This window comes from Henckelia pumila, chromosome 3 (assembly GCF_033568475.1).
Source record: "Henckelia pumila isolate YLH828 chromosome 3, ASM3356847v2, whole genome shotgun sequence".
NCBI lineage: Eukaryota > Viridiplantae > Streptophyta > Magnoliopsida > Lamiales > Gesneriaceae > Henckelia > Henckelia pumila.
Genome location: NC_133122.1, coordinates 43,388,480 through 43,413,878, shown reverse-complemented (window position 1 = coordinate 43,413,878; position 25,399 = coordinate 43,388,480). Strand labels below are relative to the sequence as shown.

At 32.2% G+C, this 25,399-nt stretch overlaps 4 protein-coding genes across 5 annotated transcripts; all 4 read right to left on the bottom strand.

Annotated features, from left to right (window-relative positions):
* Positions 1 to 1,388: 1,388 nt before the first annotated feature.
* On the bottom strand, positions 1,389 to 7,707 carry LOC140887571 (uncharacterized). Of its 2 annotated transcripts, none has more exons than XM_073294896.1 (12): positions 7,580 to 7,707; positions 6,782 to 6,928; positions 6,498 to 6,680; positions 5,973 to 6,055; positions 5,593 to 5,791; positions 4,943 to 5,064; positions 4,043 to 4,109; positions 3,225 to 3,275; positions 2,958 to 3,010; positions 2,642 to 2,852; positions 2,145 to 2,315; positions 1,389 to 1,750 (listed from the first exon to the last, which is right to left on the bottom strand). In XM_073294896.1, exons 1-12 carry the CDS (start codon positions 7,637 to 7,639, stop codon positions 1,688 to 1,690), a joined length of 1,410 nt encoding a protein of 469 aa, XP_073150997.1. In that variant the 5' UTR covers positions 7,640 to 7,707; the 3' UTR covers positions 1,389 to 1,687. The 2 variants fall into 2 exon arrangements, with proteins under 2 accessions (XP_073150997.1, XP_073150998.1); XM_073294897.1 differs by having other exon boundaries at positions 6,498 to 6,674.
* A 4,957-nt stretch (positions 7,708 to 12,664) lies between these two features.
* LOC140892647 (auxin response factor 1) lies at positions 12,665 to 21,184 on the bottom strand. The gene is made up of 15 exons (XM_073301592.1): positions 20,879 to 21,184; positions 19,777 to 20,036; positions 18,389 to 18,504; positions 17,964 to 18,059; positions 17,778 to 17,834; positions 17,186 to 17,338; positions 17,011 to 17,095; positions 16,335 to 16,425; positions 16,094 to 16,258; positions 15,239 to 15,358; positions 15,055 to 15,130; positions 14,664 to 14,829; positions 14,106 to 14,572; positions 13,534 to 13,724; positions 12,665 to 13,237 (listed from the first exon to the last, which is right to left on the bottom strand). The coding sequence occupies exons 2-15, from the start codon at positions 19,820 to 19,822 to the stop codon at positions 13,069 to 13,071; spliced, it is 1,998 nt and encodes a 665-aa protein (XP_073157693.1). The 5' UTR covers positions 19,823 to 20,036; positions 20,879 to 21,184; the 3' UTR covers positions 12,665 to 13,068.
* LOC140888587 (protein AGENET DOMAIN (AGD)-CONTAINING P1-like) lies at positions 20,941 to 22,322 on the bottom strand. Its single transcript, XM_073296279.1, has 2 exons — positions 21,911 to 22,322; positions 20,941 to 21,047 (listed from the first exon to the last, which is right to left on the bottom strand). The coding sequence occupies exons 1-2, from the start codon at positions 22,320 to 22,322 to the stop codon at positions 20,941 to 20,943; spliced, it is 519 nt and encodes a 172-aa protein (XP_073152380.1).
* Positions 22,323 to 24,506: 2,184 nt separating this feature from the next.
* Positions 24,507 to 24,908, bottom strand: LOC140888586 (protein AGENET DOMAIN (AGD)-CONTAINING P1-like). The gene has a single exon (XM_073296278.1). It carries the CDS (start codon positions 24,906 to 24,908, stop codon positions 24,507 to 24,509), a length of 402 nt encoding a protein of 133 aa, XP_073152379.1.
* Between the last annotated feature and the right edge of the window lie 491 nt (positions 24,909 to 25,399).

The window sequence follows — 25,399 nt, the reverse complement described above, 5'->3', positions numbered from 1 at the left end:
AATATATGATATTTGAGTATCAACGGTTTCAAATCTGGTACTAATAAATTATTTTTGAGTACTCAAACATGTATGCAAGTATTGATATAATGACACATTTGTATTTTTTGGATGAAAATGAGTACAAAATATTAAAAATATGGTACTAATATATGATATTTGAGTACCAAATGTGTTAGTTTTAGTACAATATATGATTTTTGAATACTCAAACAAATGCTGCAAGTGTTGATATTAGTAAAACTGTTCATATTTTATCCTCAGAATGTTATTTTTTGTACCAGATCTGCATCATTAAGTGCGCGAATATCATATATTAATAGTTAGTACCATATTTTCAATGTTTTATATTAACTTTCACCCGTAAAAAGACACGTGAGCTCAGGAAGTGCAGAAAAAAAATTTGTGTCAGGGAATTTAAACACAAATTTTTTATAACAGAGACTGGACATAAATTTGAGTTTGAATTTAGGGATTTAAAGTGAATTTACCCAATTATTTATGTTATCTATTTATTCATAGAATTATTAATCTAGCCCATACGAACAATTCAACACAATATTATTTAAAAAAAATTGAACTCTCACACGTCATATGCCACAGCGGAGTAGGATGACAACATGCCAAGTTGAAAGGGTGACAATAGGCCAAGTTGAAGTCCGGTCCCATTTGAGTGGGTTCCCGAGTCTGAAGCAAGTCTTGGTATTTAATAAATTTTTTTCATACTCATCTCACTATTAGCACAATAACACTTTGATTGATTCATTATTTTTATTTTGTTTCATGTTCGACTCAAGTTTTTTTAAAGATTAATATCATGTACTATTATCTAATCAAAATATATTGATTTATCATCCTTACGTTATTCATCCATTATCATCCAATGCATGAACCAAGTGAAATGAAAAAAGAGATTAATAATAACTGCTTTTGTTGAGATTTTTTTTAATACTCATTAATTGATCGTTTTAAAAAACTTTGATTTACTTTTATTTTTTCTTAACTTTAATTTACTTTTTTTTTTGTCAATGCAAGAACGTGTAAATTCATTCCAATGTACCACAATACATAAATCATTCAATTTTATATAATCGTCTTTCTTTGTTAATAAAAATAGTTCATCTTCTGCATTTTATACACACACATCACATGTACAATGGTGACTAGTATATATTTATATGTATATATTTTAAGTATTCTATTTATATATTTTGTAATATATTGAATAATGTATACCTTAATCATTGACTTTAATTCATAGACTCAATTGTACCATATTCCTCACTTAATTTTTATTTTTTTATTTTTTTTAAAAAACGGAGGGGGAAAGTAACAGTGTTTAGAAAAGACCCCACTTAGAATGGTTGTCTTGAAACTCAAGTAGTAGATCAAGAGAGCCAAGGTAGGAATTTCTTGTGCAAGGTTCGTTATAATTTTAGCATCTTTTACAAGCTAAATGTGTTGAATAATCTTATTCATGATATGCTTATTGGATATGCATATCCCCAATAAAATAATATATACAAATTCTTGAATGGATTGCACTTCCTAGTTTATATGCACAAAGTACCTTTTCTTGATCAACTTTCCATTCCATTTCTGAAAGTTTTGATCAATCTGGTAGGAAAAAGATGTTTCATACCCCGAAAAAAACATTGTCATTCCTTCGGCTTGATATTCCATCTTTTCAAGAAACATTATCCTCCTTGAATGGACCGGAATCGCATAACAACTTCATAACATTTTCCATCTGCGTAAAAATTAATCGACAAGAGTTGTTACCGGGGGAAACAAATTCGTAAAAATCCATAACAAGATTAAACTTGATGCTCACAAGTCGAAATTCACTTTAAACTACACTTATTATGTGTCATCGACCACTCAATCACTTTCTATGAAAGGGTCCACCATGTGACCTAGTGGTATCAATGTTCTCTGTGTATATGTGATCTCAATTCCTTCTTTGAAATATGAAGAACGAAAGATATAGAAAAAGGACACAACAAAATATTTTTCGCCATATTTACACAAAAGATTTATATGCGGGTGCAAACAAAAATATGGAGGACAGCCAAGTTTATGTAGGATCCAGTAACAAGTAACGAATATTGCTCCTTGAGTTTCTAGATAATGTGTGCAATTACCTGAGCACTTTCTCGTACCAAGAAATTCGAAATGACTTTCCTAAAGTCCTCATCCAGAATATAGTGCAAGCTGTAGGTTTTCACTGGCAGATAACCCCTCTGAATTTTATGCTCACCTTGTGCTCCAGCCTCTACCTTGTTAAGATTAAGTTCGATAGCTGCATCTATAGCCTGCGCGAACGAACACGAGTGAAAGGTTTCTATAATTCATCCTCTGATGCATATTTAAATTTGAAACCCCTTCTCTCCCCCTACTTCCGCCAAAAAGAAAACTGATCGTGTTCAGTATAAAATCTGAAGCCATCTGTCATCTCAAAAATACAGCAGTCTTCCACAAAACACTGTTTGTTCCATGGTTTTTCAATGACATTACTATATTTCTAGAAGAAAAAATAAATTTCTATTATCCTAATTAAACATTAAAAGATAAAAATCGAAAAAGTGAAACAATGCCACAAAGTAGCATGATAACAAGAAAGGAGGAGAAAAAGGAAAACCTGATAGTAACATGCTTCAAAATGCAAATTTGGATAGTATGCACGAGGAAGACATCCCCACAAGCGTCCGTATAAGGTATCTCCTCCGATGAGATTGAGGGCTCCTGCTATAAGTTCATCTCCTTCTTCCGCAGTAACAAGCAGCACATGATCACCCATCTTTGAAGCCATATTGTGGAAGAAATCTCTTGTCAGATAAGCACTACCCCACCTGAAGGCATAAGGTTTTTTTTATTGCAAATAGAATTTCAAGCGTAATCAACATCTTGAACCAGAAACTATAATACTTTATGCAAAGATGGCTGAAAAAATCAACTTATTATCTGTGGTATTCCTGTAGAACTTATAGAAGGTATCCCAGTGCTTAGCCTGTAAATATAAACAACAAACACAAGTGAGAATCTAAACAAGATATTTACATGGAAAATTTGGTTATTAGTTTATTGAATGAATGTTTATAGCAATTCTTCTACATTATATTCTAGCAGGATTCACAGAATTTCAATTTATGGAAAATAGAATCCTCCAAGTCCGTACAGATATCTTCAGTACTGAATTTGAAAGGAGCCAATTGACTTCATACCTTAATTTCATATCCTCTTAGTCGTTTCATACTCAAATTTTGGGCAGAAATCTGCAAGACGGAAAACATGCACATTACTAGCAACTTTGCTGGTGAAATTAGCAATTCATGGGACCATGAGTTATTAACACCTTACTTCAGAAATTTTTTTACACAAATGGTACCTAGCTTCTAAAGTAGCAGTTTAGCAAACAGCATTTTAGATTCTGCGAAAGTAATCGTTCATTATTCAAATCCTCTGGTAATATTTTTTGATATTTCATTTAAAGTTTTGATTTCTAGATAGGTTACTGAAATTTAAATGCATCGTGTAGGCATGTACAGGTAATCTTTTTAATGCCTCAAATTGAAGTAGCTTAAATCAGATGGAAGAACTGAAGATCAAGGAAAAAGGTTATAATAGGGAATCACAATAAAGCGATGTCAATAAATGCCTTGGAAGTATCTTGTTTTATTGCATTAAGAGTTTATGAAGCAAAATGACAGTTGCTAAGGCTCTTAAAATGAGTTCAGGGTCAAATCAGATTATACTTTTATTCTTTTTCTCCCTGAATAAGTCTTTTAGTTGCGTTAACCTGCAATGAATTTATCATTCAGCTGCCATAAATGTTTACAAGTCCCAACCGTGTCTGGCACCCATCTAAATGCCATTTTACCTTGCCATATATACCAGCATCATAAATGCATATGCGGCAACTGACTACATTTCAAGACGTCAATTTTTAGATCAACAACTGAAAATTGAATTGTTATGGTCAAGAACTGAAGACAGGATTAAAAATTTATAGGAAGATACTAAAAATTAAGCCTAAGCACACCTTCTTTCGCTCTTGACGAATATTTTTCCTCTTACTTTGCTTCATGTCCATTAAGAAATCATCAAAACTGTGAAGTACATCACAAAATCATAACATAATATCCATTTTCACAAAATTATTCTGTTGATATAAGTGCTATGCTACGAGAAAGAGGTGCTGAGATCAGGATGACATCCCTGTGATTCAATGCCTAGAACAAGGGATCATCTCAAAAGTAGCATAAATCAACTTTCGATATTTGTCTTGAGAAATAAATGGTTTGATGGTTTAGCTTCTAAACATTTATAGATGTTGTAGCATTTGAAAATCATATAACTTTTCACCCACAAACATCTTTAAATCGCCTATTTTTATGCAATGCATAGATCTTTAAAAAATCAGGAATTTATGCATGTTAATTTTTGATTCACCATTTCACCGTGATAAGGAAATTGGCAACACTCATATGGGTCATATGAAAGAGATAAGAAACACATTTCCTTCGGTGCCGATGAACCTAATTTGTAAGAATTATTTACCACAACAGGACCAATAGTTTTGTGGTGAGTTGACATCACTTCGCCTCATATATTTGTGGTTAATATGATTTATACTTTCAAGATCTCATGGTCGGACTGGAAGATGAAGAAGACCTTTTGGTTTTGACAATACTATTTTTTTCTTTTTCGAGAAAAAATGTCCAATAAGCAAATTAATCTCTCTCTAAGTTTTGCCCATTCACAAGAAAAAGAGAACGACACTGCTACTCCATCTAATACAAATAGATATTTTCAAGTGAATGAAACCTTAAAATGTCCTTTTCCTGTTGATTTCCAATAAGCACAGCAAATTTTTTTTTAAAAGCATAATAAGCACATCAATTGCAATTAGCAAAGCAGCTACATGCATGTTGCACCCTACCTTCGGTAGTTACGATTTTTCCAGTGATACTGCATTCCGATCCTCTGCAGAAAACCTCTCTCTTTTAATTTCCCACAATCACTTGAAGAGGGAAAAGTAATGTGCAGCGATGAAACTTGAAACTGGAAGGACATGAATCTTGTTACATTCAACACTGAGAAATAAGAAATGATTTGATTTCACTCATTGGAAAGAGAAGTATACAAACAAGATAAAAATTATGAAACCTAAATATCTAGAGCAAAACTGTGACATAGCTTGAGGTTAAACCAAAAACTTTCAAAAAATGAGAGTAATGGTTTTTCCCTTCACTTAGATCTGATCATAGTCAAAATTTCATCTACAAAAGTTAACAGTTTACCAGTATCGAATTATAGTGGTCATTGAGCTCTAACAAAATGATGAGTACTAAAGTAAACACAAGAAAACACTTGGGTAAAATTAAATTTCAATAAGTACGATTTTTTGTTCCCAAAACAGCAGAAACCTATACAAAACTATATTCGAATAACGTGTATTCTGTACAGAGAAAACAAGAAAAATAGATGCCACAGGAAAGGGATAAAAAAATCTAGAAACAACGAAAGCTGAAACGTTTATTATGAAGCAACTAAAAAATTTGGAAAGAGATGGTTAGGGCAGGTAACTACCTTAGCTGTCAGTTCCAACAATGCAGAGACTAAACTATCAAACACTTGATCTCGGAACATTGTATTACGAACTAATATCCTTGGGCCGGTAACTGGAGTGAAAGGCACACAGCATTGCAATTTTGGATAATATCTTGCCCCATAACTGTAATAGGCGTCCGCCCATGAATGATCGAATACATATTCACCATAAGAATGGCTGCAAAATTCAATTCAAAGAGGGCTAGGTAAAAACATGACGGAGGCAGTCTTATCCAATTACAAATCCATGTAATGAAAGGGTGCTTGCAGTATGTATCAAAATTTGCAAATATATCAAATAAAACAAGTGCTACTTTGTAGTAATCGATTGCAAAACAGTCTTTGAGAATAAATAAAACCTTTTCAGGTAGAGAGGAATCACTCCCAAAATGTTTTTGCCGGCATCCCTAGCAATGATATGCTGTGGAACCCATCCTGTTTCCTGAAGTTTTGGAGAGAAAATTACTATGCCAATCATCCGGGCAAACACTAATGATGATAGTGGAATAAATCAATGGACGTGAGCTTTCATCAGCCAATGATGCTATCAAACACAACTGAAATCTGGTTGCTTTAACTTTCTTGGCTCTCAAAAGGACGAGTTAATAGCTTCAGAATCTTATTAGATTGCAGCATATTTATGTTTCTGATTCTACATATTACACTTTTTCAAAAAAAAAAAAAATCTCGAAGAAAAAAAAGGACCTGCAAGTGCAAGATTAAAGACCTATACTTACGTATACAAGCTAAATGAAAAAGACTAGTTGGAGGATCCTTTTTATGTAGCATACAGAGCATGGATGGCACGTACATATTGTTTCCCTAAGTACATATGAAGAAAAAACCCCATACAAGAGCCAGGCAAACAAGTTGATATTCCTAACCTTAACAGCACAGCCGGTCTCCTCCAGGGCTGAAAGAAAACCATGGCTGAGAAATGGATTAAAGTTCTCAGGACCTGATGCATCAAGACTGCAAGCATCCCAATCATCTGATGAAATCTCTGAGATAGACGAAACCACCGAAACTGTTACCTTTTTGTCTTTGTCGATATTTGTTGCCTGACCCTTGAGCATATAAGAGTAGAACGGACTAACATCAACACTGTGATTATTTAACGACATAAGGTCATAAGAACCAAAAAAATTAGAGTAATACAAGTAACCACCTCTGACTCCAACTCTATCAAATCGAAGTCTCCAAGAGACAGCTCTGATTTGGCGGTCTCGGAAGCCTTTCTTTGTCCCCAAAATAGTGCTTTGATGCCAAACCCAGTAACTGAGTTCTGGGTGTATCTTTTAGACAATGATTTTCTCTGTAAAATGTGATTTGTACATGGCAGAGATACCACGCTGGGAAATTCAATCTCTCTCATAATGAAACAAATGGCAGGGTCTCTTCTTTCTATACATCTAAATAATTAAGTGGTACGGTTCCAAACATAGTAGTGCAATACGGATTGATGAAAAACACATTACGTTCATCGAATCAGGTGCTCCAATGAATGTGTGAATACACACATTACTCAATGCTAAACATATATTTTTATTGCAAAACAGTTTATAAAAAAATGAGTATTTGTAGATAAGCATCCAAATATAGCGATATTTATCTCCAACAATCAACAATTTAACATAATCATTACATAACATGAAAATACACATGAAAAAAAAAAAGGAAGAAGAAGAAGAAGAAGAAGAAGAAGAAGAAGTAAAGATAAAAACTTTTTTTTCCCACTAGACAGACCTTCAGTAAGAGCACATCAAGATGACAAGAAAAGAAGAATTATGCATATTAATAATCATTTTGAAGTACTTTTTAGCTCTACGCTGACAAAATCAAGATTCTTGAGACCCATAATCACACAATCATATCCCTCAAAACTTCAGGATTGAAATAAATTAATTAACGCTAACACAATTGATAATCCAAGAAAAATTAAAAAGGAGAAATCGGAGCTGCTTACAGCGCGTTGTTGGGCGTGGCCTCCTAGGAATGGAGAAGGAGCTGCCACTGCAACTGCCATTGCTAGATGAGGCTTTTCTTTTCTTCTGTCTTAGTTTTTGTGAGCCATATTATTACAGCGGAACTTTTAAGCAGAGAAATTACGCAGTCACATTAATTTTTTTTTTTAATAATTAAGATTTAAATTTTATTTTTTAAAAAAAATCGAAAATGATTTAATATTTTTTTTTTTTTACAGATGATTAGGATTTTAATTTTTATAGCTTAATTAATAGTAGTGCCCTTACTGAGTCATACAGTATAACAGTAACATACAAAAAACAGATGCGAGCATTCACTCGTATTATCTATATAAAAATGTCACTTTAGTTATGAATTTACATTTTTATCCTCATTATAATTCATTTAATGATTAATTTTTTGTTATTTCCAAGACTTTTTGTGGTTTTTTATGTCATTTTATAAATTTATTCAATGCATATTTAATTTGTCACTATTTATTTATTCTAGATAAAATTAATTGTTAATATTTAATTCATGTCCTAAAATTAAAGTTTAGTTGTTAATTTACATTTTTATCATCATTTTAATCTATTATATATCTATTATCTACTCTATTATATTATATATATATAAAAGTGTCACTTTAGTTGTGAATTTACATTTTTATCTTCATTACAATTCATTTAATGATTAATTTTTTTTTATTTCCAAGACTTTTTGAGGTTTTTTATGTCATTCTATAGATTTATTCAATGCATATTTAATTTGTCACAATTTATTTATTCTAGGTAAAATTGATTGTTAATATTTAATTCATGTCCTAAAATTAAAGTTTAGTTGTTAATTTACATTTTTATCATCATTTTAATCTATCTATTATATATATATAAGTGTCACTTTAGTTGTGAATTTAAATTTTTATCCTCATTACAATTCATTTAATGATTAATTTTTTGTTATTTCCAAGACTTTTTGAGGTTTTTTATGTCATTCTATAGATTTATTCAATGCATATTTAATTTGTCACTATTTATTTATTCTAGGTAAAATTAATTGTTAATATTTAATTCATGTCCTAAAATTAAAGTTTAGTTGTTAATTTACATTTTTATCATCATTTTAATTCATTTAATAGTTAATTTTTTTGTCATTTCCAAATCTTTTTGAGGTTTTTGAGGTCATTTTATAAATTTATTCAATGCGTATTTAATTTGCATGTCACTATTTATTTATTCTAATTCATGTCCTAAAAACTATGTCCTAAAATTAAAGTTTTATTACTTGAAAACTATATTAATTTTTTTTTTCTCTACATCAAAGAAATTTATTTATTTTGTGAAATTATTTTCAACATTTATCTTCAACGCTATGCTTTTAGTCTTCATTCTTCTAACATAATATTTTGATTATTAAACTTTTAAACAAATAACAAATTAAATCAAATTATTAATTTTAATCATCTGATTCAAAACAAGTAGAATCATATCATAATCATAAATCGATATTGTATTCTACTTATATAGAAAACATATCTCATATTTTATTCAATCAATTCGTTTATTTTTTTGGAATTTGATAATTTAACTAAAATTTCTTGTATTCCTGTTTTTAGGAAGAATAACTATAAAATTAACAATGATGCCTAACTAAGTAATATCTTAGAAAACTTTAAGTACCAAAAATATTTCAGTGATAAACTAAAAGTGTAATCAACAACATTTATACTTTTTATCGAATCGAAGGTAAAAGTAGCACTTTATTTATGAATTTAATAATTAGTTTTGTCATTTTTAAGGTTTTTGAAGTTTTTTATTCATTGTATAGTTTTGTTCAATGAGTATTTAATTTGTATATATCTATATATTTATTGTAGATAAAATTAATTTCTAATATTTAATTCATGTTCGAAAAAAAAAATTTATCAATTGAAAGCAATATTTTTAATTTGTCTATAAATCTAAAAAATTTATTAATTTTTTTACCATAACTTTCAAGTTTTATCTTCATTGCTATGTTTTTAGTCTTTTAAATTTTTAACATAATTTAGTATTAAACTTTTAGAAAACAAAAAATTTCAATCGAGTTATTAACTTTTATCGACTTGTTAAAAATAAATAAAATCATATCATAAATCGAGATTTTATTTCACTTGTATTAAAAATGTATTATCCTCTTTTATTCAATTAATTAGTTTATTTTTTGCATTTGATAAGCTAACAAAAATATTTGGAATTCCATTTTTTTAAGAAGGGGGACTACAAAAATAATGGTGATAACTAACTATGTAATCCTTTAAAAAAAATTTGGGATTAAAAATATTTTAGTGTTGAACTAAAAGTGTAATCAACACTGATATTTTTTTGTCCAAATTAAAAAATATATAATTATAACCAACTTTCTTGTTGATGTTTGAACTACATTATAATATAATATTTATTTATATAAAAGTGGTTATTTAGTTATGAATTTACAGTTTTGTATTTATTTTATTTCATTTAATGACTAACTTTTTGTCATTTTCAAGGTTATTTTATGTTATTTTGTAGCTTTTTAAATGAGTATTTAATTTATGTCTATTTATTTATTTATGTGAATTAATTATTAATATTTAAATCATGTTCTAAAGTTAAAGTTTTATTAATTGAAAGCTATTTTAATCTAAAAAATATATATTAATTTTAAAACTTACTTTCAACCTTTATCACCATCGCTATATTTTAGTCTTCTAAACTTTTTAACATAATATTTCGGTCATTATAGTTTCGCGAAAAAAATGAATAGAATCATTAATTTAGTCATCTGGTTCAAGACAAGTAAATCAGATCATAAATAATTGAGACTATATTTCACATATAAATGAAAGATATTATCATATTTTATTCAATCAATTTGTTTTAATTCGTTTATTTTTTTTTTAATTTAGTAATCTAACTAAAATTTTGTTATTCTAGATTGTAGGACTAATGTTATAAAACTAATGGTGATGACTATGTAATCTAACTATGATAGTTAACTGAAAAAAAATATTACAAAATTTGAAGAAATAAAAAAAGTTTACCTTGATTATTGCATATTATATGTATATGATTTTTCAGAAAAAGGTAAAAAAAAGAGACATTTACATATTAATATTTTTTATTTTAAAATAAGATTATGACAAAATTATGAAACAATTATGTTTATCATTAATTAAATAAATAATTGTACGACTAAATTAATTTTTTGGCATAAATTTGTTAATACTTTAACATAAGAGTTTATGTTAGAAAAATTTATTTTGTATTGTATTTTTGTTAGGACATTAATTATTTTATATGCTAAATATTATTCAATGTATATTAAATTTGATTTTCAAAGCTAACGAAACAAAGTTATTCAATACGCTAGAAAATATACACAAACTTGTGAATGTATTATGCATGAGCAAAAAACTTGAAAATCAAAGCAAGTCATATAGACATCATGTTTTATCAGACGTAAAAAATATATATGATTTATATACACTTTATTCATAGAAGATCAAATTTTATCTTCAACTAAAACTTTTAAATTAAAAAATTATTATTATTTTTCACTAACTTCTTAAATTTTAGGTTTTGGTCACTAAGTTTTCAAAATTTGTTTTTTGTATACTAAATTTTATTTTAATCTATTTATACCTAATTGTTGTGGTGACACGGGAAAATGCTTTATTTTACATCGAAAAATACTGACATGGGCATTATAATAATGATGCAACTTAAAAAAAAATTGACTTATTAGATGTCACGTCAACAATTGGATTAAAAATATTCAAAATTAAAAGTTAGTGTATTAAAACTTAAATTTGACAAATCAATTGACTAAAAAGTAAAATGTGATGTGTTAATGAAACTAAAAAAATTATTTTCTTTCAAATAAATTATTGTTTTAACTTTCAAATAAATTACTGTTTTAACTTACAAATCAATAGAAATAAAATTATTATTTAACAGATATTACTTTTGTTGAAGTACAATAACTATTCATACTGAGAAGAACAATCGAAACATGATGTTTGAGATACAACATAGTTTAAAATATTGGATTAGTATTGTTACCAATGACTATAATTATTGAAAATGCAATAAGCATTCGACCATACAATATGTATCAAAGTGAAGGTCATGACTTCGATTCACATTGATTGCAAGCATAATTATTGGGAAGGAGATTATTGGGTACAATAATTATCTCTTTGCTATGTAAAACAATCAAAATGTAGTGTTTGAACTGTTACACATATTAAAATATTTGAATTGCACAATTATATATCAACTATATATAGCTTTTAATAAAATGCAAACGCTCAGTCTTACGGTTTATAAAAAATCAATGTATTTTTTTACATTTCTCGACAAATATATAACATATGTTATTGTTTTAAAGTCATTAATTAAAAAAATAAATTAAATCCAAGGTGTAAAACATAAAAGCATCGATTAGATACCACAAATCGATCGTAAAGAGAAAAAATTAAAAACATAATGTTCTCACTTCAATAACTAATTAGAGATCAAATCATTATAACCAAAGTTTGAAATTGATAGCAATTTTCTAGTTTGCCTAAAAGGGTGAGAGAATTTTTTTTCCTATAAACACTAATTTATTTTACATAAATAACTTAAAAATTAATAAGCCCAAAATAGATTTATGAGTTAACCATGGCACCAATACAAAGAATATGGAATCTTCTTGCTTGAAATAGGGAGCCACATTTGCCGAGCTAGAAGCAAGCAACGATACGCATTCTTTCAGATGAAAATGTTTAAAAATTGATGCATAATTTCTCACGTTTTTTTTAAGTGTTTCTTTTTTTGAAAAAGATCAATACCACATGAAGATTTTGGAACTACAAGCTTCAGTCACCATTATTCACAAAATCTCAAGCTCTCAAATTTTCCAATATATAATAATCAATGCCATAAACTCGATTTAAAGAAAACCGAAGGCAGTTTAAATTTTGTAATAATTTCCATAAGCCCAGAAAATGCAAGACGAAATTTTCATCAAAATCTGTGAAGATCAACAAATCCCACGAGGTTAAAGACTGAAAAAAAAGGGAGAAGACAATAACTGATCCTGTATTTATTTATATACAAAAGAAGTCGTTTGACATAAAAATAATCTCATTGCCAAAAAACAAAAAAAAAAAATTACGAAAGTCAAGAACTAATCCTGTCCAAAGATGAACCTTAACGGGATCCCCAAACAAGCATGAACCACAAGATTCCCCAAAACAAACACAATAATAATACAATAATACAAGATCTGAACCCTTAACTTAATAACAGAAAATTTTGCCTCACTAGCATATCCTGCCATCGCCAACCACATGAGAATTGTCCATCTATCATGTATAGCTTCATTCGGCAGATGGAATACAAGTCTTTGAAAGTCATTTGATGACTTCATCTTCACTAGTGCATTTTTCAACATTCTTGAAGCTTAAAGTTAGCAAGGAATTCATCAGTATGCCGACCCCATCGTTGATGACTGTGCTTCAGCACCGACAGACACATCTGAAAGGAGCTTGGAAGATTTAACCTCAGTGAGAGGATGTTTTATCTTGGGCGATAGCCTTTTGGCTTCCTCGGCTGTATATATATATATTTTCTTCACCATGGTGCAGAATTCACTGGGCCAATGCAAAAAGTAAGTGTGATATTAGCATTTCAAGAAGCATACTTCTAATATGTTCATTCGGACGCTCCTAGCATCCCCAGTATAATAATAAAATACGCTTGAAATGCAATGGTGAATATCAGTGAAGCTGTGTATTGACTGCTGACCTCCTAGAATGTTAAAGACTATCCCAACAATACCAACACATTAATCATGGGTGGCTAACTCATAAAGTGGAGACTGTACAATCAGGAATAATGATCTCTAATATGCAGTTAAATGTGATGGGAACAGTAAATTTTACTCAACTGCCATGGATCGTCTCCAACCATCATCATGTCATCCTCATCATCTGTATATACCACTTGCCATTTTTTTTCTGCACCAGTGAGTTCCCCTACGATTTCAAACATCTCTTCAAACTTTTCAAGTAGATCCTCGTAGCTATCAAATCTGGTCAAATCCACAGCCCGTCCAACTGCAATGCCTTGCATGTGAACCTACATGAATCATAAATGCAAATTAATTACCTTTTGTCCATATATGAACATTTAAAAGGAAAAAATAAAAACAACAAACTTTTCAATAACCAGAAGGAAATCCAACATGACATTGCATACGTTCCACGTTAGTAGATTGACAGATATCAGATTAGATGTGGTAGCAATAAAATGTCAATCAGAAGAATAGTGCAATAGGATGAGAAATATAACAAGAAATCAGTGGTAATATGGAATGTTAAACGCCCAAAATATCCCAATTCAGTTCTATAATACACAGGATAGGAGGGAATATTCCCATTAGTTGGTCAAGTTTCATTTCCAATTTTCTGATTTAAGTGTTATTTCAAAGAAAGCAACATGCACTCCAAATGGAGGTACCTTGGTGCAGCTTCTAATTTGCCTGTTCTGGGGCTCAAGGGGAGATAACAGAAATGACTTGTCAGGATCATAAATCAATGAGGGAAAATTGGAATGATTATGATCTAATGGCTCTGAGTGTTGTTCAGATTCAGTATCCAAGGGAACATGAGAATCCTCAACAGCTGCTCCATTCAGGACTGCTAATGGATTGGCTTGAACTGTTGAATGGTCGACCAATTCAATTCCAAACAGCCTGTAGCCATTACCATGTCTTCTGTCACTCGCAGGAGTGACTGACTCGGCTGCAGTTTCTACATTGGATTGGTACATTGAATTGCTTGAAAGGGGCAGCATATTTCCATTGTAGCTTGAAGTGCTGGTTTTGGTGACAGAGCTAAGTTTAGGTGATTGATAGAGATCTGGTCCACGCAATGGATCATGGAAAGTAAATGCTGAAGGAGAGTCCGATGGTGATTTCCACATACCTATCAGAAATATATTGTTTTAAGACACGCGGCCCAAAAAAAAAAGGAAAGAGAAAAGAACTATTAGCATCATCATAGAAATAAACAATACCAAGTGAAGAAAGATCTTGCATAGGTGAAGGTAGGGCAGGTGGTCGGGCACGCTTGTTTCTTTGCTGAGCAGGTGAGTTTGGAAGAGTCGCTGCAACAAGTGGCTCTATTTCCCACGGTGAAACTCTGTCTGGACGCAAGATTGGGGAGGGTTCATCCCACTGTACCTGGATGTATGAAACAAATCATTGTGTAACTAACATAGTGATTATAATCCAAATTCTCAACTTTCTTTTAGTAAGAGGATCAATTTATATGTAAAGGGGAAAAAAATTGTTACAGAAAAGATGAAATATAAAAAAGCTGTAGCTTTCTCTGCATGGGAGGACAACAACCTGAGTGGAAAAGATCCGCCCCCTCAAAAAAAGGTATACCACATGAATATAGTTTACCTTTAATGATCTCCATTCTGAATCAGGCCACCTGGATGAAGGATAATCCCCAACACCAACAATCGTCCCACTGAACCTGTATGAACATGCATTTATAGAGATTATTCTAAAATGATAATGAAGAAAGAGTCTAGTTTAGAACTGATCCACAACCAAAACACAATTTATAACAAAATATATCTACCTTCTTTCTGGAACCTCTTCGCCCTCAAATTTCATCTTAAACCTCATCCCCACAGGCAGCTTGTGACTTCGAGCTTCAAGATACTTGTTTAAACTTACAATGAATTCCGATCGACTAGTTCTGGACACAAATGGTTGAATTCAATACAGTTAATTCTTCCAAACCATCATCGGAACAATGAGACATTGGATGCTATAAAACAAACCAGACAGCCATAACAAGGAGTTGCCTAGATAATTTATAACAACTGATGATCAAAAAGCACAACATCATTAGTTACAAATACAACAAAATCTCCGCATAACTAACTCACAAGGATAAGGTTTATAGGCTTGAAATACGTAAAAAGTGCAAAGCATGATAAACACATGCCCAGGGAAAGAATGGCTCAACAGGAGAATAGACCAAGTTCATAGATTTATAACTAAATTAGACTTGAGAGTTCACAAGGATGAAAACTAGAAACCTAAGAACTACATAGAAACTAGAAAATAGACCTGGGAAAAAATGGCTCATCAAAAGAAAACAGATCGCATTTGAAATTTTGCAAGGATGCGCAAAATGAGGTATGAATAACCAAAATCTTCTCCTGAATAAGGTTTAAAAGCCTGAAACATACAATTATATAGAAAGTGTAATGCATGCTAAACACCCCAATTCATGCCCGGTAAAAGAATGGTTTGACAGAAATTATCACAATGCTGTCACAGATTTTATAACTGAACTTGATAGTTCACAAGAATGGTTGATACAACATAACACTTTATGCAACTATAATGGCTATAGAGGGAAAATCTAATTGATATTGATTGATGCAAGAATCAAGATCCGAACAGAAAAGAGTAGGAAAAGAACCTTGGTTTATAAAAAACTGAAAAACGTGTCCCTGTGGAGATGGCATGTGATGCAGTAGCAAGAACCCCCAGATGCATACTATGACTTGATATAACGGACGATGGCATCTTATTTAGCTGTCTCATGAGCCTACGAACTCCAACTCGAAGCTCCCCATTTTCTCCTCTGCAAAGTTTAAGGAACAATTGTAATTTAAGCGACACAATTCTGTTCTATAGATCAATTAGTTTTCATATCATACCTTAGGAAAATGAAAGCATCTCCAGCAACCAACTTTTTTGCACTAACAAAGACACTCCACCCAGTGGTCAGTAAGTGACGCCTAGGTTGACCTGAGAAAAATGCCAATCCAAAAGAAAGATCAAATTTGAAACTATATCATCAAGAATTGAATCGCCTTTATTTCCCTTCTAATGCTCTCGAACAATGCAACATTTCCTAGATTATCAGATTTAACTTCCATACTCTCCCTCATTTTAGATCAATATTTTGTTCCCACTTCTTAATAACTGTATATTTAGAAGACAACACAATAAGCAGCCCTGTATTTAACATTTATCTAAAGCTCCAAAATAAGCTACGGTTTGATTCTAGATGCCAGGGAATAAAATACGAGCTGTCCATGTTTCTTATACCACAGATCACCAAGGCCGCACAATGTAACAGAACGATGGTAAGGGAACTAATACTGAACAGGCTGATTTTCAGAAGTAGGTTTAAGTTGCAGTACTTCACTTAACATTCACTCTCCAAGAAATAAACAATAGATGAGTACACCGAATACTCCTTGGGCAGCATGCACGGACGCCTGGTCAACATGTTGGTTGCACACATGAAATATGATGTAACAGGGTGACTTTTGCAACAAATTAGCGAGACTAAGATTACATTCAGCTTTAAACCAGTAAATTTCTAACCTCTGAAAATGTGACGAAAATGCCACTCATTTCCATGAAGGTCAGAAGCGACCAACTCCTGCCAGGGTGGTTGCTGAGACATATCCTACAATTAGAAAGTGCAACTTCAAAACCTTTCCAGGAGAGAAAACAGTGTACCAAAGGCCGGTTGAAGCTATAGATGACAGATTATTACCAATGGAGGTAAGCAATCGTCTGCATGCCTACGCAAAACTGAAAATCCTCCATGAGTACTGGTATCAGAAGCAGTGAGAGTCTTGCAAAATGAATGGACAGTGCACCGTTGAGGTTCTGGCAGAGGAGGATCAGGACTTGTTATCTCATTTTCCTGATCCATTTACAGAACAAAATAATAAGCATAAGATACGTGTATAAAAGCTAAAGCGCGAGGTTGGGTTGTGCAGGAAGCCCTGCTTGGCATGCCTAAATTGAAAGAGACATGGTAGTGTTGGAAGGATTTAATTTGCCTTAATCATAATAAAACCAAACTAAAATTGTGAAACAGACTCTGATATGTTTCTGTTGGCCTCTTAAGAAAACAGGAACCTTACATAAAATCACACCAGAAAATTAAAATAGGTGTGAACACTGAACAGGGGCGAACTAATATTAATTTATTATTTTTTGAAAAGAGAAAATTCCCATTGGTGCCAACTCCAAATGATTCAACTCAATCTAAAACTAGAGTTACCAGTAACTAGCTCCACTTATAAAACTTCATAACTCTTAAGATCGAAAGAATATTAAGTAAGAGAGACAGAATATACATCTTGCTCGGGCATCAGCGTTATTTGTGCATACACCTCGTCCGTCTCTTGTTCAGCCTACAAATTCAAGATGAACAAGTTAACACCAAAAATTCAACGAGGGAGATTATTCTGAAATATTTAGCACCAGAAGCCACTTTGTGAAACAAACTCCATAGTCTCATACAAAAGATGTCATGAACTTACCTGCAGTGTGACATTCATCACTTTGCAAAGGATTTTACTGGGTAAGTTGAATATAGGAAGTTGCTGGTCCAAACCCTGATGTGTTGATGCTTCAAGCTAGATGATAAAGCAGTATCAGTAAATGGCCGAGCAAAAACTCCAGGAATACATGGTAAATACCAAAACTAGAGTGAAATTTCTATCGATTGAGAGAGAAGTGAAAGAAAGAAACATGTGTCAGCTCTTTAAGAAACTTGACAAGCGAGAAAAAGAAATATCAAACAGGATCTGAGAAGTCATACCGCATCTAAGCTAAAAAAGGTATGAAACAATACTGTCAAGAAAGGAAAGGATCAATTGGAATCTTGACCATTACAACATAGCAGGAAACTACATTAACAATTTAAAGAACAGATCTGGCGATGGATAAACAGAAACAGTCCAACCTGTTCCATGTGACCTTGAGGAAAGTAATAAACTCGTTCCCCTTTACATGGAAGGGTAACAAGGGGTCCGGCACAGGCATGCCATAATTCTTTGTATAAAGCATCAGTTGGGCTTCCTGCAATAGAACACAAGGTCATAATAAAATTACGGGAAAAAATTGAAAAAGCAAAAAGTAACGCATTAAACAACATCCCCGTATAGGAGACATGTATAGGATATATTTTATTTTCAAGGAGAACTAAGGAAAATTCGATCATAATACCAGGAAAACCTGCATTTACACAAATAACATGTGGAATCTAAGAAGAAGCTATAATAAATTCTAGTTAACTTTGACGGCCCCGCCTTCCCCTGCTCATTTTGTACCGCCTAAAGCAAAGGCGATGCACTCGACAGCCGCCATTCAGAACATTGGTTATTACAAGCACGTCTAGAGCTAGAAATGTCAAAACGTGCTGCTGGGGAGGGGCCATCCATCTTTCTGCTGGGTGGGAAATTACCAACCCACCAATTTTCGGTGGTGGGCGGGCAGTCCCGCGGGCCTAGCCAATTTTACGTGTAATTTGGGGAATTGACATGCTGCACCACCAAATTGGGAAATTATCAACTCAACCCACATATTTTATATGATGGTCAGGCCTAGCCTATTTTAGCATCTCTACTACAAGCTAAGTGCAAAACACACGGCAAGGCACGAGCCTCATTACAGCAAGGCATCCTATCCAAAGAACATTTCATAAATATAATCAAATATATTTACAAACTATTGAAATGACAATAGAACAGATATATGATTATTTACTAGCGAAAATGAATCATCAACATCTTGCTTTTGACCTTAAAATATTAATTTCCCCATACTTTAGACACTTTTAAAGAGTCTCGTGCCTTTAAAATGCACCAAAGTTGGGGGATCATGGTTAAACCGCATGCTTAATGGAAGAAAAGAGATGTATCAACACACAAGGGCAATGCGTACTGAGTCTGAGCCTAGGCGCCCAGAGCACACCTTATTGGTTTTAATGACCTTGGACAAGCAACAGATCTTTACTAAGAGCAATCACTTATTGCTTGTCGACAATTGGAAAAGCAAATATTGTCAGAGAGTGCTCAAACAATGCAGGAAGACAACTGAAAATCACCAAGATTCTCCAATCAGATTCACATCATATCTATCGACCCAAAGGATCATGATTCACCAGATAATTTTCAGAAAGAAATAATAAAAAAAAATGCACCAAATAAATTTACATGGCACAGATAATAGTTATGCCATCTGAACCACAACAAACATAGAGAGACATTGAGGGTCAGCAGGTAAAGAAATGACCAAGCACCTCACAAAATAATACATTTCCAAACGTGCACAAAGTGGAATAACACAAACCTGGTGGAGGGCCCCCAGCAAAATGATTTGCAGAGAGATTTTCCATGAGAAAACCAGCTCAAGAACTCCGATTATTTTTTTGATTGGCGATTAGCCCGAAAAATTGATGCACAACTCGCTTCAACGAATAACCTCAAATTTTGATCTGAACAAATCCCACCATTATATCCGATTGTAATAAATACTAGCTAAATTTACGAGTAATCCATATGCCAGAACGACAAATCCCTTAATCGCGCTCAAGCTCTGCTTTTTTTTACCTGAAAATCAGTAAAAAGTTTGCCTTTATCCTCAAGTTCTCACACGCAAATCACAAAAAGGGTATGAACCCTTCGAGTTTGTTATAAAGATATTATCTTTATGACCTATATATGTTCTGGAATAACCTTTAAGTCAAATTCCCAAGTTAAATAGGTCGAACGTCGAGGAACTGCTCTATATTGAGTTCATGACTCAATTAGCCAATTAGCCACTCATTCTATCATAAAACCAATAAACTTAATCATAACTATCACATATCGAGGAGAAGAAACTCCACAACCAGAAACTGCATATGCATGAAAAGAACAAAGGACGGGGGCAGATTGAGTTTGTAATGCTACAGGAAAAACTTTTCCTCCAAATTAAGCGAATTAATATCAATTTTGTCAACATAGACAAGAGTGCAGAGCTTAAAGATGTAAGACAATTATTAAAAATATTTGCCACCATGACGGAATGGAGAGTTTAGAGATGAATAGACAATTGGAGTTTATTAAGCCACAAAATAAAAAACATTTCGAGACAAAAACAACGCAATCTCAGCCGCAATTTCATGAATCGAGCTTGAAGAAGACAAATATTACAACGATACAACCTACAATTCAAAAGATTCTTATATCAAACACAAAAAAACATGATACACACACCCATACAATAAACAAACTGTCCAGACCTTCATGTCCCTGAGTATCGATACAACCCAAACTTACATCCACATAATATTCTCAACAAATTCACATAAATCTCTGAATGCTCTATCTATGACCGAAACTACAGCATGGACAAAATTAAATATCTAAGCAAAAACAAAACCAAACAAATGAAAAACTGAAACACGTGCCAGTATTGGAGCTATGCGTTTCTACCAAGCTTTCGATGCGCAGCCCGCAAACCTAAAAAAAATTACGCGGTTTCCACAATCATCCCCCCGACCATCACCACAAGCTTCCCTTCCACATAACTTGTGAGCTCCAAACCGAATCTCAGCTCCGAATCAGAAGCTTTTTCAGCTGAAATGAATGAACTTTGCAGTAATTTTAAGCATAAAAATATGGCGAAAAGGAGAAGTGGGAAAGCTAGAGAGAGAGCGAGACGATGGTCTTTGCCTGGTCGAAGCCGACAATACTTTGGAATTTCTCTCTCTAGAATTTTATACTCCACTGCTTATATTTTATGCTTCACTTTGAATTCTTGTATTTTACTGCTGAAACATTAGTTTCAATGCAATTATTTTCAGATTTATTTATTATTCACATATTAATTAATTATAATAACTAAAATTAAATCGAATGAATTTTGGGAAATAAAAATTTACCAAATATCCTATAATTTTGTCCATAATTTTCGTTTAAATTTTTTTTAGGTAAAAACTTGTAACTTTACTGAAAAACTTTCAATTAATACAAGTTTAACCAACAAAACATAAACTCAACATTCCATGAAATCAAGGTGATTAATGTAACATAATTTAAAAATTGGTGTTGTGTTTAGATTGATAGATTTTAAATTTGTTACTTTTTACGAGAAATAAGACTATAAACTTCAAATTCACTTCCTACATTCACTTTTTACAGGCTAATATATATAGTATTTCATGTGCACTTATGATGAGTTTCAAAGTTTAAATTCACATCTTACATAAATTTTCATATTAATTAAAATGAATTTCACCTCCTTTCGATGCAATGATCATCAATATAAGACAAAATCCATAACAGCATCAAATTAATAACTAGCTAAAAGTTTGTAACATAAAACTAAACACACCAATTTAACATATATAGCATAAATAAATAAATAACAAGTTGAAACGAAAAAAAAAAATTCTAAAAGTATAATTAATCTTTCAATTAATTTGAATAGGGAGGCATACTCCATGTTCCATTCTTCCAATCTTGATGAACTCTGAGTCTCTCCACATGATAGCAAATCTCGAACCCCAAAATCTTCAAGTACACATAATACTTGCCCTCGTCGAAATCTGCTCCCTTCACGGTCCCGACCCACCATCCGTCGTCATCGAAAACGTCAACACGGTCGCCGAGCCTGAATTCGGTCATGTACATCTCGGGGGGCCGTGGCCTGACTTCGATGGCGTGGACAACCTCTCGCAATGGCGCCGTGGACGACATATATTCATCTTTCACGAAGGTAATTTTGTGCTCCACGACGTACTTGTTGCGTCTCGGGATCGTGCCGACGACGGTGGCTTCGTAGTAGGAACCCACGAAGCCAACCTCTTTGCTTGCGACTTCTACACGGTCTCCTTGTTGAAAGTACATCATCTTCGAGTTTCTTGATTTGTTCTTGAATATGGGAGAGTAAAAAAAAAATTGTCGTGGTTAATGGGATGTGGCTTAAAGGTTGTGCTTTTTATAGGTTTTGGTGAGTGTTTGATATATTATGGAAAGTTTGTATTCTATTGTCATTCTTCAACCACCCCCCCCCCCCAACAACATATCTATTGGCACACGGACTCACACTTCCCGGATCTATTGGATATGTGGATAAACTAACTTTTAAAAATATTTTTCAAATATAATGAAAATACAATTTGAAAAGCTATATATATCTTATAACTAGCTATATTAAAGAGAGCACCACTTGGTAAACACCAAGATCATATAAGATAATCCATATAACTTTTAAATATTGTGCACAAGAAAATTTTGTTTTATACAAACAATATCGTGTGACAAAGGATAAATATAGTTATATATGTGTGTATATATGTCTATATATATATATATAGAGAGAGAGAGTTTTATGTATATATGTATTACTATTTATATATTTATTTACTTAATTGATTAATGATGCAAGAAGGTGCTAGAGAAACTGAATGTTGTATTTTGATGTGAGCTTCGATCCAAATATTATATATAACCCGTATATATAAATAAAACGGAGAAATACAATTTAAAACTATAATGTAATGTTGCTATCTAATTCTCAACAAATTGATTCACGTTTCTACTAAATATTCCTTTCCACAAATTCAATATTTAATTTTTATCTCTCAATTGCTCTATATATATATATATATATATCCAATTGATCAATTGCTAAATATATGTTCAACACAATTTCTTCCATGTACATCAACTGTCTTTGATTGACCCCATGAATTAATTCACAACAAGGAATTATATTCATTTACGGTCACTGGTTTATAATTATTTATGCAACCATTATATTATGTTTTACTCTCATAATTATTAATATTCACTGAATGATACAAACCCAACTCATTCCACGTCCCTCAACCGAAATCTAACATCAGCTTCTAATTAAAAACCTAGTTCAAAAGGTAGATCCATTAATCATACAATAATATTTCAAATTATCTAATAGATCCCAAATATATATGCTAATTAATGGGGAAAAAAACAATATTATTTTTAAAAAAAATTTATATTAATTCCCTAAACTTGTTTTTTCTTCAAATAAATTGGGCATGATGTACTTATATTATATTTCTTGTCAAGATCTTGAGTTCGCACTCTTATTTTCACGCTAATCTCCTGCAAAAAAATCGAGATTGTTCGACGAACTTCGAAACGCCATAGATTATACCAACACAATTAAATCATGGATATGGCTTCAAGAACATATTATTTCGACGCAACAAAATTGTATGAAAAAAATCCACAAACAATGATCAAATAACGGAAAGATAATTGGCAGGAATATCAGTAATTTGAATAAAATTCTTAACCCATGCAACAATCTGCACGTACGAGAAAAAGTTTAAACAAACCTCCAAGAACATGCAAGTACAAAATCCAAAATAATCGTGATCTTCCACTAGGGATTTGTACTCCACAACGTACTGTTGCTTCGTAGTAGGAACCCAAGAATCCCTCCTCTTTGCTTGCGATTTCTACTCGGTCTCCTTGTTGAAAATACATGACGACTTTTTTGGATTTGAATTTTCTTTCTTTCTTTTTTCTTTTTTCCCTCGATTGTGGGAGGATATAATTGTTTGGGTTTATGGGAACTTTTTACGGTTTTTGTTTGAGTATTTATGGAAGTTTTGGAAAATATAGCAATCTTTATATCGTAATAATATTTAAGCGATACAAATTATACTTTTCCTGTGATTATGATTAATGAAAATTCATGATATAAGAACAATAGTTTTAGAATAAGCTAGGAAAAAATTCGTCATCATTCCTTAACAAAATAATTGGTCAAATCTAATTAAATACATTCGTCGAGAGAAAATTTTGAGGAACCCATATTGGAGTACTGAATATACTATTTTTAATGGAATGATCAATATTATATATATACGACAAATTAAATTCATAACAACAATGAAATTATTATTATTAATAACAAAAGATATGTAACATAAAAGTACATACTAAACACACCGATTGACATTATAAAGAAAAAAAGTTTAAACAAATTTAGAAGTAAAAAAGTGGAATTCAGCTTCAAGTTGAAAGGGCAGACATATTCTTTCATCTTCCATTGTTCCAATCTTGATGAACTCTCAATTTCTTCGCATCGTAGCCAATCTCCACCCCGAAAATCTCAAAGTAAACATAATACTTTTCTTCATTGAGATCCGCTCTGCTCACGGTCCCGACCCACCATCCGTCGTTATCGAAAGCGTCGACACGGTCGCCGAGCCTGAATTTGGCCTTGTACAACACGGAGGGCCGTGGCCGGACTTCGGTGGCGTCGGCAACCTCTCGAAATGGCGTGGACATATCATGATCTTCAACGAGGGTTTTGTACTCCACCACGTATTGGTTGTGTCTCGAAATCGGCGCGACGACGGTGGCCTTGTAGTAGGAACCCACGAACCCATCCTCTTTGCTTGCGACTTCCACACGGTCTCCTTGCTGAAAATACATCATCTTCGAATGTGCGAGTGTGAAATTAATTTGTTGGGGTTAATTATATTATATATGGGAAAATGTGGCTTTATGGTTCGGGGGATGTGCTATTTATAGGTCATGTACTTAATTTGTCGAGTATTATAATTATACTAGTATTCTTTTTTGGGATGAAATCTCCAAATAGATTGGGACACTTTCCGGATATCTGGGCTGAATTATTTTTTAAATTAAAATATTTTAAAGATAAAAAATAGAAGTTGAAAGTTGTATATATTTTATGATTTTTGTATTTTCCATTTTTATAATATCTTTTAATAATTTGTTCGGCAAGCATAACTGCTACCTCAATTCAATATCCCCGCCCATAGCTATATATTTATAATTTATTAATTTATATAATAACTTGCATAACAATTAAAACGTGAGAAACCTTTTGATTTCCGATATAAAAATTAACATTTTTTTAAAAAAACAGCGGATTAATAACTAAGTTACTAAGATATCCTGAC

Excerpts from the sequence above, each read along its gene's own strand:
- LOC140888587 (XM_073296279.1), bottom strand. The coding sequence starts at position 22,322 with ATGATGTACTTTCAACAAGGAGACCGTGTAGAAGTCGCAAGCAAAGAG. Across the intron at positions 21,048-21,910 it reads TTGGAAGAATGGAACATGGA|CTGAAAAAGCTTCTGATTCG; the intron begins GTATGCCTCCCT and ends CATTCATTTCAG.
- LOC140888586 (XM_073296278.1), bottom strand. The coding sequence starts at position 24,908 with ATGATGTATTTTCAGCAAGGAGACCGTGTGGAAGTCGCAAGCAAAGAG.
- LOC140887571 (XM_073294896.1), bottom strand. The coding sequence starts at position 7,639 with ATGGCAGTTGCAGTGGCAGCTCCTTCTCCATTCCTAGGAGGCCACGCC. Across the intron at positions 6,681-6,781 it reads TGATAGAGTTGGAGTCAGAG|GGTCAGGCAACAAATATCGA; the intron begins GTGGTTACTTGT and ends TATATGCTCAAG. Across the intron at positions 5,792-5,972 it reads ATTCCTCTCTACCTGAAAAG|CCATTCTTATGGTGAATATG; the intron begins GTTTTATTTATT and ends TGAATTTTGCAG.
- LOC140892647 (XM_073301592.1), bottom strand. The coding sequence starts at position 19,822 with ATGGAAAATCTCTCTGCAAATCATTTTGCTGGGGGCCCTCCACCAG. Across the intron at positions 18,060-18,388 it reads CTCAAGGTCACATGGAACAG|CTTGAAGCATCAACACATCA; the intron begins GTTGGACTGTTT and ends TTTATCATCTAG. Across the intron at positions 17,835-17,963 it reads TGATGAATGTCACACTGCAG|GCTGAACAAGAGACGGACGA; the intron begins GTAAGTTCATGA and ends TTGAATTTGTAG.